Raw genomic sequence first — 20,813 nt, forward strand, 5'->3', positions numbered from 1 at the left:
TTCCCGCTTCAGCAATCAACAATTTTCAAATTTGTTTGCGGAATATTTGCTTGAAATTAAAAGTAACATATCAGTTTTCTTGTCCGAAGTGATTTCGCCCGTTTCTCGCTCGGTCTTTCTTGCGGAGAGCAGTTCTTTTTGCTCTCTTCGCAGAAAATCGTCGGAAAACGGAGTTGTGCCCTCTCGCTTGTGCCCCATTCTGCACAGCTCGCAAGCGGGATGGCGACAGTTGCAAATTCAACGGCGACGCGCTAAGGCAGCCGTCTACCGAGCAGCGGAGAGCGCGTGTCGCGCCGTGTGTGCATGCGTGAGACAGAGAGAAAGAGTGTGCGGTTTACGCAAAGCGAGAATAGGCGAGCGAACGTGCGGTGCGTGCGGTGTGTGTCGGTCGCGCATGTACACACACATCAGTCGGTTGTTGTTCGGGGTGTCGAGAGTGTACTTGGTCCGGCCGCCGTATGATTTTTCCTTCCGTCGTGGGCCGCGCTTGATTCAAAACCCAGAGGAAGCGTGCACACACGCAGTATTTGCGCAAAGAGTGGTGAAGTCCGCGTCGCAATCTCGGGAGGCTGTAGTGTGGCTGTGTGTCTCCCCCGCGGGATCGATGTGAACAGAAACCCTTTTTTTCGTGGTGTCGAAAGCGAGAGGATTTACCCTCCCCGAAGAATAAGGTAGGCGGCACGGGCATTTCACGGGCAAAACTGTGTCCACCCGTGCACACACACACACACACACACACACACACGCATACGCGCTGTCACACCTGTCCGACGGGACGGTGGAGCTCAGGGCAGACGAAGCACAAGCTGTGAATTGAGCTTTTCCCGTGCAAAAGTGGTGTCTCGTGTTTTCGTGGAGTGTTGGGGCAGAGCGGCAACGGTGGTGTCGGCGGTGTCTGGCAAAAAGGGTTCTGGGGGATTGGTGTGCGGGTAAGATTCTCACACTCGCCCGCTCCAGTGTGCAAGGGAAAAGGTGCATCGATTTTGAAGCGCACTGTTGGAGGGAGTCCAAAGAAAACAGTGAAAATCGCATTCAAAAACATACCGCGAGAGGGTGTGCAAAACGTGCAAATGTGAAAAACGACCAAAAACTCTCGCCCGTGTGTGCGATGTGTGTATGTGTGTGTCTATCTTCCGCCGTTGGTGCATATTTTCGTGCTATGTAAAATCGATTAAAAACAGCAAAAAGGGAGAAAAAAAGGTTGAACATTTTCATCCCTCGAGTGAACGAAATGGAAAAAACAGAAGCAACCGTACATGCAACCCATCGTCCCATTGCTCACACCAGTGGTTGCTGTGGTCGCGATAGAAAACGTACAGAAGTGATGCTTTGTCGAAAAAAAACAGCCAACGCGAGAGGAAAAATTGCCCTCTCGAAGGAAAACTTGCCCGCGACCGTTCAAACGCGCTGCTTCTGTGTTTCCATCGTGTTTCATTTTCGGCTCGGGGTTTTTTTTGTGTTTCGTGTGCTCATGGTGTGCGGTGTGTGTGTGTGTTTTTCGTTCGTGGGGTGGTTTGTAGAAAGAAAATTTGCGTTGTGCGGACTAGGGTAGGAAGCCTCCCGCCGCGCGTGGACAGGAAACGGGGAAGGAAGCGAAGACTTTTGTGTTGTCGCGTCCGCCGTGTTGCAGAAAGTGGCCGACAAACGCGCACAAACGCAGCCACATACACACACACGCGCACACAGTGCGGGTTCATCCAGACACAAGAGAAGGGGTAGGGCGCGGAAGGGAGGGGAGGAGAAGCACCAAGGGGTGGTGCTGTCTCGCAGCCCGGGCCGCTTTCAACCCTCTGCCGCCTGCTTCCACTTTCCGGTTGCATTTCGCGCATTCTCGAGCCCGTCGAATCTTCTCGCGTCCAAATTCCCGAAAAATTCGTCTGGGGTGTGTGAGTGAGTGAGTGTGTGTGTGTGCGCGCGCGCGCGCGAGGTGTGAAAACGGGAGGGTGCGAGACAGGTTGTATGTGTGTGTGTGTGTGTGTATTGTTGATGGGGAAGCGCGAAGTAAAAGAGTGCGCGATCCCTTAAACACAGTCAGTCACAGGGGGCAGCAGTCAGTTCCGCGGAGTAGTAGTCCCCCGGCAAGTAGTAGGCGAAACGAGAAACCCCGACGAAAACCGTCGCGAATGGCAGTTAACAAACGTCAAAGGCGAGCGCATGCGTTGCAGTGAGAAAGAGAGCAACACGGTGAGAGAGCGCCCGAGAGTAAGAGAGAGAGAGAGGGATAATGGGACAGCCAGCAGGCATGCGAGGGGTGGTCAGATTCGGTCGGAAGGGTGGGACGATCCCCGGGTGTGCGTGCGACGGTGACGGGGTCAGACAGTCAGACAGACTGATTCCGAGCAAACCACCCCGTCTGTCCCGTCGCTTCTCAATCCCATCTCTCTTTCCCTCCCAGGCACTTTGTCTCCCTCTCGCTCTCCCTCTCTCACTCTCTCTTATACACTCTCGCACTGAATGGCAACCCCTCTGCAGCAACGGGAAAAGGGGTTGAAGCAGACAGCTTCAGCTGCAGCGACAAGGGTGACGACGATGACGGATGACGAGGGTGACGGGGGATGATGGCGTGCAATGAGTCTCCGTATAAGTGTGTGTGTGTGTGTGTGGCTATGCCCGATTATAATAAAAGTCGAGTTGCGTAAGTGCCGAGAGCGCGGCCCTTGAGAGAGAGAAAGAGAGAGAGAGCGCACGGGTAGAGTGGTGGATTGTGGCGAAAACGAGCACAATTGCGCACGCGGTGCCTGGTGCGCCACCATTGTTGTGTGAGACTAGAAATTTGGGGGGAGGGAAATTGGGGGGAGGGTCGTCACACTACGTTTTTTGCATTCCTCCACCGACACACATACACACACGGGCTCTCTAGTCTAAAGCTCAAATCACCCAGATTAGACGTGGTGTTGTGTAGAGGCAAAAACATTACGAGCGACTGCTGTTATCAATCTTTGTGGGACTGTCTGCGACCTCTTGTGTGTGTGTGTGTGTGTTATGGGGGTGGTGGGGGATGTTTTTCTATGTCCGGACGGCACTGGTAGACACTGATTAGCCGACACATGGTTCACAGAATCCACCGCTTGTTTAAACATGGTGCAATGTTTGTTGTTGTCCCCTGCAGAGCGCGACTCCTACTACTCACTCGCCCGCCATTTTGCAAAACTTATCAAACCGCGCTGTTAGTTTCGGCTCATTGTGAAGAGGGATGATGACGCATGGGATGCTGTGAGGAGAGGAGTAAATAAAGGAAAGTTGTCTTCGATGGATTTTAAAGTGCAATTAAAACAGAACAATGAAAATGAAGCGTATTTTAAAAAAACACGGAGACGGAAGTGACTCAGCCGCGGGAACACAAAAGCGACATATGCATTTTTTAACTGCTTCCGACGAATCTCTTGACTGTGGAGACAGAATCGTCGTCTCGCGTGTGTGTGTGTGTTTTTGGTGCTTGCAATTAAAAACAATAAAATAAACCGGCTTTTCTCCACGAAGCTTGAACCGTGCGTCGATAATAATGGACGCGTTTTTCCTTGCCGCTGCTGCTGCAGCGTGGTCGCGTGGTCCCAAACCGGCGCTCGTGTGTTTGTGTGTGCGTGTATATACGCACACTACACACACGCTGCCGCCGCTGCACCCTTATCTTTGCGAACGTTTTGCGCGTGTAAAGGCGCCGCAAGCAAGTAGTAGGCTATGAGAAAATGCAAAGTTCAAAAATAAAACGCCGTTTTGCTCGCTCTCTGTCGCGCTGTCAAATTGCCCACGAATCGTTCGTGTGTGTGTGTGTGCATCAAGAAGAAGAAGAAGAAGAAGAGCAGCAGCCTCTGAAATATTAGCATAGCACACACTGCCGCCATGCATGAGTGCGGGGCGAACCTGGAGCGCATAATGTAATTTCATTCTTGTTTCCTTCTCTCATTCGTTTCAGACGTGTTCGGACGCGCGTGTGTGTGTGTGTGTAGGATTGATTGTGGTCTGGCGCGAGCGGTGGTGAATTCAAGTAAGATAAAACAACAACAACAACAAAATAGGCAACTGAAAAACGCACCCCCAACAGCGTGCGAGCAGTGAGAAGAGGGCGGGCGAGTTTTGCCCCCAAACGAGAAGCGGCATAGAGAAGAGGAATGGATCAGAGAGCGTAACAAGGCGGGAAGCGTTGTGGAAGTGATCGTGTGTGAGAACGAGAGTTGTGCGACGAGCCAAAGTTACAAAAAAAAGGGAAGCGAAAAAAAAACACGCAGAGGTGGCCGGTTGGTTGGTGAAGGAAAACCGGAAGGGCGGGGAAAAAGATGGCTCGCCAAAATAATTCTACGCGCCGCAGCGTCACCGGCCGCGATGCTGTGCGATCGAGCTGATCGCGCGTCGACCACGACAACGACGACGATGATGATGGCAAGTAAGATGAAAGGCCAGCACCACCATCACCACCACCACGGCACGGTCGCTTGGTCGTGAGAGAGGACGATGGCGCAGAAGCAACGCGGCAGCAGCAGCAGCAGCAGTAGTAGTGAGTCGATGAGCAAGGCAAAAGTGACCCCGCTCGACCCAGTGTGAGCGGCGGAGCAAAAGCGTGTGCGTGTGTTTGCGGATTTGGAAAACAGCATCACCTCGTAGAACAGGGCGGGGCAGATCGGCGGAAAGGAAGGAAAGGAAGCCGGGAAAACCGGAAGAGGAAAGGAAGCGAGTGTGTGCGTGCGTTTGTGCGTCACTGTGAGTGCATTGGAAGGGAGGGAAGGAAGGGTGGCGTGCGGGTCGTCGGGCAGTGCGTTCTTGTGTGGGGTTGCGTGAAGAAAAGTGCGTGAGAGAGTGGTGCGCGAAGGAAAGGAAAATTCGATCGCGCATAAAACGAGCGGCCAAAGGAGCGCACTGGAAGAAGAATACGAAGAAGAGAAAGAAGAAGAAGATTGGAATCTAGTGAGTGTGTGTGTGTGTCTCCAAACGCCAATCTCACCACAACCCCTCAGCAATACTACCAACGAAAAGTGAATTGGCATTGTGCATTTTGATTACGCGCTCATTGGTTTGTTTGTTTTTGTGCGTGTTTCTGTGTGAGAGCGAGAGTGCATTAGAAATTGGCGCACAGTGTGTGCGTTTGCAAGCTTCCCAACAGTGAGGCGAAGGCCTGTGTTGGTGTGTGCGCGAGAGTGTGTGTTTTAGTAGGGCGGTACATGCGGTGCGTGTAGTGGTAGTGCACACAGAGGGGCGCGCTAGTGTACAGCAAACATGACGGAATACGTGCCACCGCACGTCATCTCGGTGCTGAAGACGTACCAGGACAAAGCGCCCCGGAGTCTGCACGGGCCGGGCCTGTCGCTGGTCCATCCGAGCAAGGCAGGGGCGGCGACTGGGCCGGGTGGTGCGATTGTGGTCGGCCGGGCGGAAACACCCGATCACCTGGCGTCGCAACATCACGCCCTGTCGCACCACGCTGGAGAGCCTTCCGGTGGTGGTGGTGGGCGGGCTGGAAGTGATGAGGACGAGCTGCCACAGCCGCGACAGCCGATGGGACCGCCGGTCCCGGGCGTCCCGATCATGACAACGCCCGACCCAGACTGCGGCATCCTGCACATGACGATGCTGGAGGGCAAGCGGATCGGGTGCTTTCTGCTGGGCGGCGAGACCCGGCTCTGTCTGCCGCAGATCTTCAACAACATCCTGATGGACTTCAGCGTGGAGCAGATCAACCGGAGCATCCAGGAGCTGATGATCTACCTGTACAACTGCACCGACCAGCAGCTGGCCGAGTTCAAGCGCGCCAACATCATCCCGGACACGGCCAAGTCGTGCGGGCTGATCACGCGCACCAACGCGGAGCGGCTGTGCAGCTCGCTGCTGCACCAAGCGCACGAGCTGCGCCCCCGGCTGAAGAGTGGCGGGCCCGGCAGCGCGCTGCTGAACGGATCGTTCCGCGTGTACCATCGGTGCTTCGGGCGGGGCGAGGGCCTGTTTCTGCCCGAGCTCTACAGCTACGATGAGCAGTCCTGCATCGAGTGTGCGGAGTGTCGGGGCCTGTTCTCGCCCCAGAAGTTCGTGTGCCACCAGCACGAGCCGCAGGAGATCCGCACCTGCCACTGGGGCTTCAACTCGAGCAACTGGCGCTCGTACATCCACGTGGCGGAGAGCGAGAAAAACCGGGAGGAGCATGCGCAGGTGCTGGACAAGATCTGGCTGAAGGAGCGCGAAATCGAGCAGGAGCTGGAAGCCGAACGGGCCTTCTGGGTTGCAAGACGAAAGGTAAGGGATGATGATGATGAGGTGAGCACTTTTATCTCACCGGAACTGGCGGTCTGTTTGGCGTGAATGTGTTTGTGATGTCTCGCACGTCTTATCACGGACTTAAAGTTGATTGTTTTACAGCAGCTAGCCAGTGCCAGTGGTGTGCTGGAAGAGATGCCAGAAGAGCGTAGGATTAACGCTGGTCGCTACTGTTGAGTTTGCTTTTGCACGAAACGACGCACTCACTCGTCCGTGATAAGCGCTTGCGTTGCGTTGACGTGGTCAGCGCCTGTCTGCGCCTTGTCTGGGCCGTGTCGGGCGATGAATTGCGGCCGAGACTGTGACGCAAATGGGCAACCGATCGGTCGGAGTTATCGGTTTGCTTGCAGAGTGGGAACAAGGCCCAATAAATGTTCGCAAGTCTTTTGTTATGTTTGATTTATTGGTGGAAATCGAGTAAACGGAGATGGTAAATTAAACATAGGTGTGTGTCTGTGTGATCCAAAGTCTTGAGTTTGGAGTTTCGGTAGTTTTGTTGGGATTGTAGGGATTGAGAGTTGCCACAATAAGTTGTTGAAATGTTGTTGATGAGGCTATAGCAGATCTGGAAATATTCGAAACCTTTGAATGTCATCAAAGACAGACATCAGAACCACTAAAGACAAACATTGCTCTCGTTGGAATATCGGGAACTGAATATCCATTATTGCAGACTAGATTTCCGTATGACCTAATATTCTGGACTCCAGCACCTGAGTGGCTTTTTTATCTCCAAAAATTTGTTGAAATGTGGTAGATGGAAACATGAAAGTTCTGGAAGACTCGAAGGCTTAGAAGATCATCAAAGCCGGTCTTCAAACAAAAATATTCCTCTGGTTATGGAATATCGGGCACTAAATTTCCAATTTTGGAGAACAGAGCTATCCTTATGACCTAACATTCTAGACAACAACTGACATCCCTCTTCTTTAGAATGCTCCGGAAATTGAAATCACTATATCCAGAACATCGCAACAATGAATCTGTCAGTGCGCCGTTGGCATAAATCTTTGCTCTTTATTACATTACTCAAGGCTCAAGAATCGATACGCAAGCGGGAACAAAGTGTTAAAATTGACATCGAACATGTCAGCATTGTGACACTCTCTCTCTCTGGGTGTTCTGTTCTTGAGCAGAGCACTTGGCCATCAAGCACCGGGAGCGAAAAGCAAAACCACACAAACACACACACACACACACACACACACACACACACACACACACACACACACACACACACACACACACACACACACACACACACACACACACACACACACACACACACACACACACACACACACACACACACACACACACACACACACACACACACACACACACACACACACACACACACACACACACACACACACACACACACACACACACACACACACACACACACAGAATCACTTTGCCCGATTGTTGCTGACACGTTATACTTGACAAAGAATCGCTTTACTTTTGATTTCTTCTACTAGGGGAAGAGCACTTTCATTTGTTTATATGATTGTCGCTTCGGTTCTGTCGGCTGTGATTTTTTTCCCTACTGTTGGATGTGTACTCTTGTTTTTTTTGTCCAATAGCCCTTTTTGAGAAGAATAGTTGCTTTGTCAAGGGTTTGGGTGAGGCAAAATGAGCCAACATACAGAATGGAGTAAAAAGACTCCAATCGAGTACTTTACTAAATCGTGTTCTAAGCCTCAGGGCTTTGCTTTGTATCTGCATGTGGTGTACAATGTTTATGTGCCTCACATGACCGATGTAGAAAAGTGCTGGCCATGTCGCGAATGGATGGTGCCTTATGTTTGCAGTGTGTTACGTTTGTTCTGGTGATGTCAGTCACTTGCGACAAGTGCGCCACATTATAGAGGAATCGAGAGCGAGAGCCGTCTTTGAAGAATAAGTCAGCAAAAACTTATCTCGTCTTAATGGGATACTTTTATTGTATAAACAGATGTGTTGGGGGCGATATTGATTTTTGGAGTACCCAATGAAACTGGTACATTAGTTGGCGTACGTTTTAGGCACTGTGTTTTGATATGTTGTTATGAAGGTTTAATTAATAGGACGGTTTGTCTCATATGAAGCGCCCCTTCTAGGGACAAACTACAACTTTCAACCCTTTTACTGGAAGGTTGGTTTGATGTTAAAAGTAGTTTCTTCTACTTTTCTTCCACCGCCGAAGACCTTAGTCTGCGGGCTGTTTCGAACCTCTGGTAGCTATTTTACGCAGTAGAAGCTGGTTTTGAAGGCAGTCCCCACCACTGCCAACCAGCTCCGGTTACTGTTGTTCGCGTTTGTAGGCATGCTTGCCGCCTTTGTGAGTGTTGTTGACCATTTTCTTTTTCGCTACTACGCAAACTTTTCACGGCCATCCCTCGTGTTCACACTGACCGTTAGACCAGCCAGGAGAGTGGCCCACAGAGCGAAGGAGTACGCGCGAGGGAGAGGGAGCATGAATGTTGGGAATCTGGCGTAATGTTGCGCTGCTTCATGGCGGTATCGGCAGCCGGAGAAACAATATGCAAGCACCTTGTGTGCCTACCGCGCGGTACTGGCTGTAGGAGAGGAACCCGGTGCGATGGCCAAGCGAGAAACGTCCACCGAACCAATTCCACGCCAGTTCGTTCACTCGTGACCACTGTTTTGCAACGTGTGTCGGTTGTTAGGGTTGTTCGTATTTCCCGCACCGTGCACCGTGCACGGCAGCATACTTTGCCTTTTTGGGGGTTTATCAAACTTTTCGCCCCGGCGGTGTGGGGTTGGGAAAGGTATGTACGTGATAGGAGGTGCTTGGTGCGCGCGATTATGCGCGTCAGGTGCAGGGGGTTTTGCTTTGCCGTTTTCTAGAAAACCATATTGATTGATTGCATAGGACACATTTGCCGCTACTTTCTCTCTTTCTCCTGTCCCAGTCCGAGGGCGACGATAAGATAGTGTGATCGATAAGATTAAACCACAATCGATCGTAAACCGAGGCGCACCATATGGTGGTGCGTTTGTGTGGTGTTGAAATGCTGCGCTTGTTGAAGTTTGGAGTGTTATCGAATGGAGTAAAAATTAACCTCCAAGATCAACGTGGCGAATGACGGTAGGTCAGTATGAGCGATGGAATCTGGTGAAGTGGTGGGAATGACCCTACATTGAAAAATCGGGGTGAAAAGATTTAAACATACCCTAACTGGGACACCGCTCGCCTAGGTCATCCCCGGTGTCTACTTCTTCGTGCGAGTTGTCTTTGATTTCGTGCACGCTTCACGTCCTTGGCGTGCTGACGGTGCGTCGAATGATGTAACTGTCACTGATCGTATGGAGTGGTGCTGTGGATCAGTGACAAAACATCGCGATGGTTTTCATAAAACAGTGTGATTTGTTGGAAGGGATCTTCCTTGATGTTCGTTTTAGTTGGAAGAGAAGCGTTTTTTCGTCCATCTTTACTGGAGATGTGATTGGAGTTGAAGACTTCCATGCAAGCATCACGTTTTATGGTCCATCTTTTTCTTTGTACTCGTAAAGGCTTTCAAAATGGTCACAAAGGCAAACAATAGTGTACTTCTGTGTGTTTTCGAATAGTAAAGAAGCATTAAAAAATAATTCCGCCAAAATAATCCTCACAAACTTGATTTATCGCTCGTGACGCTCACCCTTCTCCACGTTTCCAGATGATCGTGCCTTATTCAGGAGGGTTTTGTTTCTTATTTCTTCTAACCAATATCAGTACCCGCTTACACTTTTTATACGCCGCGTTGGTGAAGGTGTATGAGCCCGTCGGTTTTGTATCGTATTAATGCGAACATCGAACCTGCCCAATAATCCATGGCAATTGGGGTCTGGTGTGTGCTTCTCCCCCTTCAATATGGAAAAGTTAACCTTCGGGCGGGTTTGATTTAGGCGCGTTTTGAGCACGGCGGAGAAGGAAAACGAAGGGGTTAATTTTAAAGCCGGCAGCGCAGTTGTCGTTAGATATGTGGGGTTTTGGTTGGTGTGTGTGTGTGTGTATCTGTTGCCAATGAAGCACGTTTTTGTTCGTGAGAGCAAATGTGTGTGCCCCCCATTTTTGCTTTTCTTTGCACGAATTTTATTAGTGGCCTGTTTGGAGAGGATAATTTGGTATCGAAATGGGTTAGCGACGGCGTCATGTTGTTGTTTTTGGCTTGCGCACACCATTCCGAGCGTGGTGCATAGCAAATATTGACCTTCATGCATCCAGGAGAGTGAAAGAGGGAGCGATAGTGTATGTGAGAAAAGTAATCTAAACACGATGGAGTGAAAAAGTCTGATTTAAACTTTGCTAAGGGATGAGAATAAAGATGAGAAGTTGTGAACTTTGTGCATTATACTTGAGAAAATCTTTTGACTGATCAAGAAAATTCGATTCTTCTTTTAAAATGCTTCCAAAGTGGCATATATGGTTGCTTAAATTAACAAAACAGGCTGTGTTGATGGAACTTTACACCTCGAAATCCGAAATATTATGCAGTAACGTAATTATGCGGGGATTATCTTTTCAAAGTGTTTTATATCGTCTAAGCTCATCAACGAATCGATGCTTTGACGCTCGCGCCCAAGATGAGCCATTCGAAAGGTCATTGTGACATGATTGTTGCATCCCATTTTATATGCTATCTGTCGCTGTGTTTCTCACTCTGCTTCTTTGGGGTGTGATGAACACTAGGGGTCATTCGTCCGTCCTAGAGAAGGCCATCACCAGCCAGCATCTTCCCCCGCTTACGGTCACGACAATCGTCCGATGACCGTTACATTGTTGCGCGACCGCAGGGTGTTGTTTTCCTTTTTTCCTTTCCTTTCCACTCCGCTCTTTGCGTTGTTTTGCTTCAAGACTGCTTCCCCCACCCAAAGCATTTGTTATTGTTTTGTGACGGTGGACTCTGGGGAGAGTTTCTGAGTGCGTCGTCGCCGTCCGTTCGCGCGTGCATGCCAGGGTCATCCCTTGCGAGCAGCGAGAGGCGCGTCTGTGGCGCGTCGTGACACGGCCGAGCTTGAGTGTGTGCATTTGTATGGTAATAATCACGAATGCAAGCGACCCACCGTCCCATCCCATTGTCGCGGACAGCCGCTAGACACAACACACGCAGCACGGCAGCAGTGCAAAGTGAGAATCGTTGCTGGCCATGGAATGAAGTTCGGAAACTATTTTCGGCCCGAGTTCAATCACATTGCTGTGTACTGTTTTTTTTCTTTCTCCAAAACCATTCAGTTGCCTGATCAATCGGAACTCAGGGCGCTGGTAGGCGAGATGTAGCGATTCAAATGTAATACGCCCAATCAGGTTTACATTTCGAACGGCAAAGACGATGCTTCGCATTCTCCAATTCAAAAGGGCACATTCCCGATAGGGGGTCATGCCGATAGGGCGGCAACTGTCCCTGTTTTGCATTCCTTCATTTCCAAGCTGTGTGTGCGGACGTGTGCATGTGTGTGCGGTGGGAAACTCTGACGTCAGTCGTCGCCGTCGCCAGCGGTCTTGGAAGTCTTGCGTCGTCTGACTTCGTTTTACTTGCAAATGATGGACCAGAAAACTCCCAAAAGCCTGTGTCTCGTCCACCGCTTCCCACCCTTCGGGTCCCCTCCTAGTCCAGGGTTGGGTTAAGCTGGGGGTGGAATTTGTTCTGTGTTGTCTGACCGTGTTGTCTTGCCTCTGCGTCGTTCGTATCCCACACTGTTGTCCAACGGTCATGGTCATAGAAAAGAACAGCCGAACTACACCCTCCCCTCCGCACATACGGCCTTTGCGAGTTTGATGATCGAAAGAAAATTATGGGTGGGAGGAGGGAGAAGCAGTAGAGGAATGACTTTTTTGACACATTTGCTAAATTTAGCCTTTTCTCGTAGCGCAGGCGGCGGCATCTCTGTTCTCGTGTTGTCTTCGCTCGCTCTCTCTCTCTCTCTCTCTCTCTCTTTCTCTCTCTCTCTTTTGCGCTCTTCAATGCAGAAAAAGAGCAAAAAGTGGTGCGTCAATATGTGCGCATCATGATCATATTGGGCAAGTCGAAAAGGAAGATTAGAGAAAGCGAACATTCGAATGGATTCTTAGATTTTTATGTGAAATTAATAGCCACCACAAGATGAAGAAAACATTACAAAACATTAGCAATCGGTAGCTTGAAAATTGTAAACTAGTATGACATCTTACTCATCCTATCTCACTGCCGGGGTGGGAGCATTTTGTTGACCATCCATTCCCATTGATCGTAAGAAACATGCAGCTTTTCCCACACAGCCGCAATATGCACGCATCCGAACACATTCCGATTGCGTTTTGCAGTGCAGGCTGGAATTTGTTTATGCTTCGGGCCTTGTAGTAGCACAGTTTTCCATGCATCGTCCGAAGGGGGTTGGTGTTCCGGTTGCCTGGCAACGATTTTCCGCCGCTGTATAGTTTTTCGCGTGCAGCTATGCCATCCATCAAGAAGGGAAAAACATTCCTGCAAGAAAGACATCATTTTTTGCATGTGTAAACAATCGAGCGGGTAGTGGTGCTGCTGTTTGATTATTGACTGGTGGGAGTTGGAAGGGGAACGGTTGTTCGCTAGACGGATGGGCTGGGTAGCTTTATATTGCCGTAAAATGGCATGTTTTTGATAAGATTACTGCAGTGTGGCTTCCGTTTGCTTGCTGTTGGTTTTATTGATGAGAGTACAGCCATTGAATCTCCTCATGCCCATTATCATCACCATTGCTTACAAGTGGACATGCTTACATACACACAGACATGCACATTCTGTCATGGAAGGCTGGGAAAGATAGCTCAGCAATGAATGTCGTGTTTCGGTTCCAAGATTCGGGTTTTAATGTAGCATTTAAATGAAAAATTGCTTTGTTCAATTTTCAAAAACACGCTTTTCTCGATGCACCCGTATGTATTTGCCTGCAATTCATCAGCTCTCATGGTAGGCGCATGTGCGCCATTAAGCATGTGTGCGCGGCCGGTTTGAGGATCGGAAGAGAGATAAAAATACACTCGCGCGCGCTTTCCTGTTTGTCTGTCGCCACGCCGCGCGTTGCCGTGGGCCCGCGCGGTTTGCCCGTTTTTTTGCTCTTCACTTCTACTCTTCTACCTTTGGCTGTGCAATGTCTGGGCCGGCAGCAGCAGCACCCTGCACCGGGGCAGACGGCCACAGCGCGAAACGAGCCCGTCTTTTTTTTGAGACGTTCTCCACCAAAAAATCTGTCCGATTCGCATGTTTGCGGTGACCGGGTGGAAGAAAGACAGCGAGAAGCATCAAGATGGCTGGCGAAGCAACGACCAAAGGGGTGGAAAGATGTAGTGTACAGGGGTGGGATACACTTGTCACGATCGAAGAGCGGCTGTAGTTGCGCTACAAGTACAAGCAGGGATGAATTTGACGTTTGTTGGTGATGATGTAGACGCAATTCGAAATTTCTTCTTTCCTTCATTGAGCCGCTCTGGAGGTTCTTGTCTTCTTCGCCCATCAAAATCAACAGCATCTTGCAACAGAGCATCGCCCTAGTCGTGTGTGAGCTGAGCTGTTTGTTCAACGAGAGCGCAATGTCTCATCTCAGCTCCCGCGATGTGCCGAGAAAGGTTTTTTTTTCTGTCCGGAGCTCGATCGACTCCTGAGCATACTGGAGATGCAGGTGTGTATGTGGGAAGGAACACATGCGCAAGTTGTTGCAAGTGTTGGTAGACCCTAGCACCACCCGTCTGCTAGTATGGGGCAAAAACGAGAAGATTTTTGGGACAAACACGTAGAAGAAGAGACGACACCCTTCAATTCCCCAAAGACTGCCCCAAAAGACGTTTGGCGTTTTGTCTCCACCGCAATCGTACGTGTGTGTGTGTGTGCGCACAAGGCTCGGTTTTTATTTTAATTTTATTTTCTATCGCTTTTCGCTCTTGGTGGTATCCGGCGCGCTCGTTTGTGCGGCTCTTGGTTGGTTGCGGCCTGTGCCTGTGAGCAGAGTATGCGTGTACCACAATGCATTGTGAGTGTGCCCGGCTCTGTCTGTACTGCCGCTGGCCGTTTGCGTTTTCCGCGCTTCCCTTTCGGACTCCGTTTCGGGTTTATGTTTTATATTCTCCCTTGCCTTCCCGCTGAGCGCCCCCTGCGCCTGTGCTGTCTTGTTCGACGCTGCGTTGCAACGCGCGTACCAATGGACTGCGTCTGCCTTCGCTTCGGCCACACGGTTATCGTGGCTTTTCCTCTTCGCTCCATTCTATTTTTTGGCGCTGTCGCCGCTGTTGCTGCCGCTGCCTCGTGCCGCTTGCCGCCGTGTACGATGTGGCCGCGAGCCCGCGTACGCGCGCCTCTCCTCTTAGCGCGTTTTTTCCTTCGCTCTGTTGTTTGGTGGCCTTTCGTTGCGTTTCTTTTCGCGTTTCGGTGCGCTTTTCGGCGATGGTAGTAGTGTGGTGATGATGGTGTTTGTTTCTTTTTACCCTTGGCGGTGGTGTTGCTGCTTGTTGGCTTCGTTCCACTTCTGCCGCTAGAGACCGATGACCGATGGACCCTTTCCACACTATGCGCCCCCTTTAGCCCGCTCGCATCATCAAACGGTCAAGGGGAAGAGCAGAAACCAACAAAAAAAAAAAAAAACACACACACACACAAAAAAAACAGACACACATACACACACATACTCTATCGCTTGAAACAGCGTGTGTGCGGTTCAGCGAGCGTAACAGCGACGGACCGAAATGTGGAGAAGCAAATTAATGCAAAAAGAAATCCACAGCAGGAGGGAGGGGTTGAAACGAAACGTAAAGAAGAAGAAAAAAACGCGCATAAACACACACAACCATACACACATGCTGTATCATCAAACCGGTCTGTGCGTTTGGGCCCCCTGTCCTTATCTCCCTTACTTTGCATGTCCTTTTCGTCTCCCGGTGCTCCTTCTACCCTTCCTTCTGCATGCGCCTTTACATACACACACAAACGAAATTGTGTAGTGCTTTTTTATCGCTCTTGCAACGTCTACCGGACGTGGATTGGTCGGGGGGCGTCCGTTGGTTAATTTGCAACTCGCTGCATCGTCAGCTTGATTGACGACGGCAAACTTTTACGGTGCGGAGCGGACACGTTGCCACAGCGAAATGAGCCAGCAGTAGGTGGTAGAGTAGCGCGGCTTAGAGCGTAGTTCGAATCGTTCGGCTAATCATTTCTGTAAAGAACCATATCTAAAAGCAAGCCAAAACATTCCAGTGAAGGACGTTCCGGTGAAGCGCTTATTTATCCATTATATACCAGCTAACGATCATCATCGCTCCACCAGCGCCATCGTCAGCAGCATCGTTGGTAGATCGTTTGAAGCTCTGCGCTGCGGTGCTGCTATTCATTTGTTGTCATCGCGCAGTTCGCTGTCGTCGTGGTGCCTCTTTATTGCTCACGCATCATCGGGTCTGATCGGTCCCTTCCGGTTCGGTACTGACAAGCCGACGGATTCTTTTGACCCTTTTTTGCGGTATGTGGCGCAGCGGCTGGGAGTAAAGTAGTGGATGAGGGCAGGGGAAAGGTGTGCCCTACGAGATTGGGACCAGGGCAGCCATCGATCTTGCCGGGGTGGAATGGCTCCGTAATATAGCATACAATTTAATGCCAGACAAGGTTCGTTGGCTCGCATATTTTGTGCTGAATGCTAGTGAATGTCAAATATTTCACTATGAACTAACAAAAAAGAATCATTTTCAATTATCTAGATTGTACAGTAGTAGGGCTTGAGCTAATGATGAAGCAGGTTAATTTTTAACGCCGTAGTAAGCTAGCTGTCAGATGGTGTAATGGTAAGCGCTTGGTCTGCTAAGCGACAGGTAATGGGTTCAAAACAAACTGGTGCCCCGGTCCCCTTTTCCTTGTTAAATTGCTAAAATAGCAAATTAATAAAGATTCCACAAAATATATACTATTCAAAGGAAATGGACACAAGTTACAGACGATTATATGAAACACAACTCAGATGGCCATATTTCTCCTTCTCTTGACTTGTCTATTTTGTCTCATTTATTAATTTGCAACTGTCCAATATGTGCCATCGGAATTTGAAACACATTCGTGGACCACATCAACGTGTGGCCAGATCGCTTTCATGTGAGCGCTCTGTTGAAGTTTTTCTTGCTTTCTGTTAGCATCATTCTTGTGTAGAAAGGTTCCCCCTATGCTTGATCGTGTAGGTGTGCGTGCATGCACGGTTGTTTGTGTTGCGCTTTATGCAGCATAACACGCGATCGTTCGCGACCGCATCAAGCACATATGGTTCTCGCTCGCTGCTCGATTCGTCTGCTGCGCTCTGGTGTAGGTTTTCTTGCAGTTTGCTTTGTTTTGCCGTCTGTTACGATGGACCGGGTGGACAAAGATCGTCCGTCTGCTGGCTCGATGGAGGAGCATGAGGCTGAAGAGGAACCAGAACTCTGTCGCGTCGGTTGTGTCTGCCCGCCACGAGCTCTGTACCGGCCGGGGTGCTTTGGTACACGTTGCCTTTAGCGATCGCTTAATTCCTCCCCAAACGGAACGGGTTCCGTTGAATGTGCGTTAGAGTTGTTTTGGTCTTGTTCAGATTTTGGCCCGTTCTTTTGTGTTCGTGTAGTCTTGCAGGCGTCTCTTCTTTTTCCCCCACCCGTACACTCGTTTTGCTTTCATTGGCACTGTTTATGAGCGGGGCTCGAGATGTGTATTCTGTTCGCCATTTGTGCCGGCAGTTTCGTCTTCTTTGCATCGCGCGCGCATCTTGCAGCAGCATTCTATCGCAACATACGCAACACAGGCACTCCAAAAAAAGCACAACCCTTTCAGCAAACCGGAGGGGAATGAAAAGTAATGCTCTTTATATTGTAGTGCTGTGCTTGTCCGGGTGGTGATTTTTTAGGGCTTGTACATGGAGAGTGTATTTTGAACTTCACTTCATTTGTATGCGGCTGACAAACGGTAGCACCTGGGCAAGGCCATCAGAATGATGGGACATTTACGGGCCGGAGCAACGATCTAAATTGTTTTAGTTCTGTACGCTGGGAAAGGGTGTGCGAGAACGCCTTTAAGATTCTCATGGGACCTCGGTTTTCAGGTTCGCTTGTCTGTCTGATGCAGGTGCGGGCAGCTGAGTGTGTGTTTGTGTGATCTAAAAATATTCCTTCTAGCACAGAAGGTACAGGCTCCTTAAACAGTACGTTTCAAACGATGAATTTTTAATTGGAGTTGTGTAAGGAAATCTTGAAATGAGAAGAACATATCAAATATTAAGTTCTCAAGATGTACTGATGCGTGTGTGTGTGTTTGATCTAACAGGAGGTTCTCTTTCTCATTTCAGGTATGTTTGCTGCATTGGAAATCGGAATCTTGATCCGTTATATGTAAGTTTTAATTCAACTGGCAAGTAAGTGAATCCCTCCAGCCTGGAATTGAAATCTGAGATAAGAACGTTAACTTGCTTTAAAAGTTGCATAATTTGTGTAGTCCTCCAAGAGATATCAACCCACGATTGTTGCCAATGTTCGGCATATAAAGCAGATAAGAAGACCGGAAATTGGATTGAGTGTATCGTTGAACGATCGTAAGTCTCTGAAACCTGCAATTTTTCAAGGCTAGAACCTACTCCATGTTTCCGCTCTGCCCTAGTTCCCCCTAGGCTGCATGATCCTGGGAGAAGGGAAAGGGATCGCACGGGAGTGGTTTACCAATAGCACTCAACACGCTCCGTTCACACCCTCTCCAGTGCAGTGTGTCTGGCACGAGTGACATAAGGACGTGATTGTGTGCACTCGATCGGCTGGCTGCGTTGTCAGTGACGCTCGTATGACACAATTTGTTTACAAACTTGGGGCTATAGTACCGAGTCGAAGTGTGGAGCTTTGTTTACGCATGCCCAGACAGACCACGTCTTTGGGTATGGGGCGTGCGTTTACTATGCAGCCGTGATAAGATGGCAGACGCACTCCAAGCTTCCTCTACCACACAGCTTTCTCATCACCTTTTGTCCACGCCGTCGCCGTGCACTCACTTACGTCCTATCAGCTTATCTCTGATCGGATCGGAGGTACTTTTACATTTATGTGTGCATGGGTGTGTGTGTTTGCTTTTGCTTGCGAGAAGACAGAACAGTCTGGCGGACGTGGAGACGATTATATAGAGTTGTCAAGAGTGAGACATGGACATGGGGCGCGCGTCTGTTGTTTTCCTTGTTGGAGCGGCGCCATTTGTTTGCTTCCATGTTGAGTAAGTTCTCGCTGGGCTGTTTTGACACGGCATCGCAGGGTCGAGAGGTAAAGGTAGTAGCCGTATCTGAGAGTGATGGAAGAGCAGGCGCGCATTGTATCTGGTGTGATCGCACCGAACCGGTTGTGCTTGCTTATCGCATGTCAAAGAGACAACCAGTTTGTAAATATTTTTGCAAAGAAAATACTCGGGCATGGGGCTGACATGGGGCAAGTTCTTATCACAGTGCTACAGCTTCGATAGTTATTGTGAATTTGAACCTGGAGATGGAACAAAAAATTGGAGTCTTGAGAAGTTATTTGAGTGTTAGATAAAAACTCAAGATATTCTCACACACATCCAGAAGTCAAAACTCGTTTTTCGCCCATCGCTTATGCTGCAGTTTCTTGCATCTACAGGCAACCGTACTTTGGATTCGGTCAATTTCTTCCGCCTCGATGTTCCGTTCCGGTCGCGGTAGCATTGGAATGTGTTTCCTGTTGATGTTTTAATTCCTACCATTATTCCCTGGAACATAGGGCCGTCCTTCCCGCCGCCTGTCTGTTGTTTTCCTTCCCTTCCCTTCTTCTGCATATGTGTTCCGGAACACTTTGGTCGTGTTTCGTGCAGTCGTGTTCAAATGACCAGACTTTGCCCTTGGCGCTCACGTAAGAGAGCGACTGACCCGTGAACGAACGAAGCTCTCTGCTCGTTGCACTTGCGCTCATTCCAGCATGTTCTTGCTCTTTCCAACCTTTTGTTATTGGCCATCCCTTGCCACGTTTCTCGTTGTATTTCTCCTTTTCTGTTATTTCTCGGTGACGGACATGCGGATATCATGTCATTTGTTTCCATTGCTGCAGACACACACGGGACTGCATGGACGGGTACCGTCCTATCAGTTGGCTGCATGTGTGTTACATCGCCTACTTCTGCTTACTATCTTCCCCGCTGCACACCTGCTTGATCGCTCGTTCCAATTGACCTTCACCGACCGGTGTTTGGTGCTTTTTATTTCGCTTCTTTTCTGCCGAAGCATATATAAGGCTGAATTTTCACGGCCACTCAATGGCTGCTGGTGCACTGGTTCGGTATGCTCTTTTTATCACTTTTTTGCGGTCGTCGCGTGTCGAAATGCGAAGATGACCGGTTTCCCTTCGGCCCGTGTGCCTTGGTTTCAATTTCCGTGCGTCGTTGTTCGGTTGGATGATAAAGCTTGAACTGTTCGAAACCGAGGATCTTTTCCGATGCGTTCACATCTATCCCAAGGGTGTACAGTTTTCGATTCAATATCCCTGTTAGAAGACGATTTTTCATCGCATGAGTGCTTGTAACATTAGAATCAATTTAAAATTTGAGCACAATATTGGTGTGCTAGATTCGTTGTTGTGTTATAAGGTGGGCGCTAATTCCTCAGCATTTATTTGCATATTAAAACTAGGCTGGAATGTGCGTGTTGAATCTTGTCTGAGCTGTGCGTATTCATCGGCACTCAAGACTTCGAGAAAATCCTCTGTCTTATCAAAAGCATTGAGAATTCGAAACTGTCGAGCCTCGGATTAGAGCATCATGTAGGGGTGAATGTTTTGCTTCAAGGTTATTTTTGGCTATCGTTTAACACGTGCGTTCCGATCTCATCGATGGCTATCTACAGGATTTCTTGATCCACATTGTAGAGGCTAGGGTTATGGGTTTCAGGTATTTAGAGAAGATTGTAAACCGGACTGAACATCTATCCTAGCGTTTTGCTGAGTAGGTAATAACAGAAAAATTAGGTAATAACAAACATATTCCGCATATTGTATGATTAGTCTGCTTCTTTATCAGCCACACTGGGTACCAAATTGTTGCCAACACCAGTGTAAAAATTTACCCGATCACCCAACAGCACCATTTACTTAAGCGAATGATGGTTTTGGTCCCATTGTGTTGACTTCAAAATGTTTGTCGCTTGCCGAAATTAGACACTCGCACAAAAAAGGGAAACAAATTTTTTATAAACAAAAACACCCAAAACAGCACTTTCTAGGAACAGGAATAGTATCCAAAGCAAAGATGAATCAATAAAAAAAACACGAGACACGGAAACAACACACCGGCCTCTAGTCTTGAATTGAAAAAAGCCTGATATGTCTTTGAGTTTCGCAAGAAGTTGCCGGGAAGCAAAACGTTTGTAAGCATGTTTGGGGATATTGTTTTGGGGCTTGAAAGTGGCACAGAATCAACAAAACGAACCGATTTTCCCCAGCCCCTGCCTCACAGCGATCGTCACACGCTTACAGGTTTTCTGATCAGGCATACACATATATCATAGACACAGCGAGAGAGGACGTGAGGTGAAGAACCACCAAAATTGGGCGGAATTGCATTGTTGGACGCCATCAGTTTTTGTGCCGATGGAAG

General features: G+C 49.1%; 1 protein-coding gene across 3 annotated transcripts in view; it reads left to right on the forward strand.

The window, feature by feature from the left end:
- Nucleotides 1–232: 232 nt before the first annotated feature.
- Nucleotides 233–20,813, forward strand: part of LOC1278189 (homeotic protein female sterile) — a 118,307-nt gene continuing 97,726 nt past the window's right edge. Inside the window, exons 1-2 of one of the 3 annotated variants that reach the window (XM_061656679.1) lie at nt 233–929; nt 3,914–6,219. In XM_061656679.1, the coding sequence (XP_061512663.1) occupies nt 5,209–6,219 (1,011 nt within the window). In that variant the 5' untranslated portion in view covers nt 233–929; nt 3,914–5,208. The remainder of the gene's footprint in view (nt 930–3,913; nt 6,220–20,813) is intronic. The other 2 variants (XM_061656678.1, XM_061656680.1) reach the window with 2 other exon arrangements.

Source organism: Anopheles gambiae, chromosome 3, assembly GCF_943734735.2.
Source record: "Anopheles gambiae chromosome 3, idAnoGambNW_F1_1, whole genome shotgun sequence".
Lineage (NCBI taxonomy): Eukaryota > Metazoa > Arthropoda > Insecta > Diptera > Culicidae > Anopheles > Anopheles gambiae.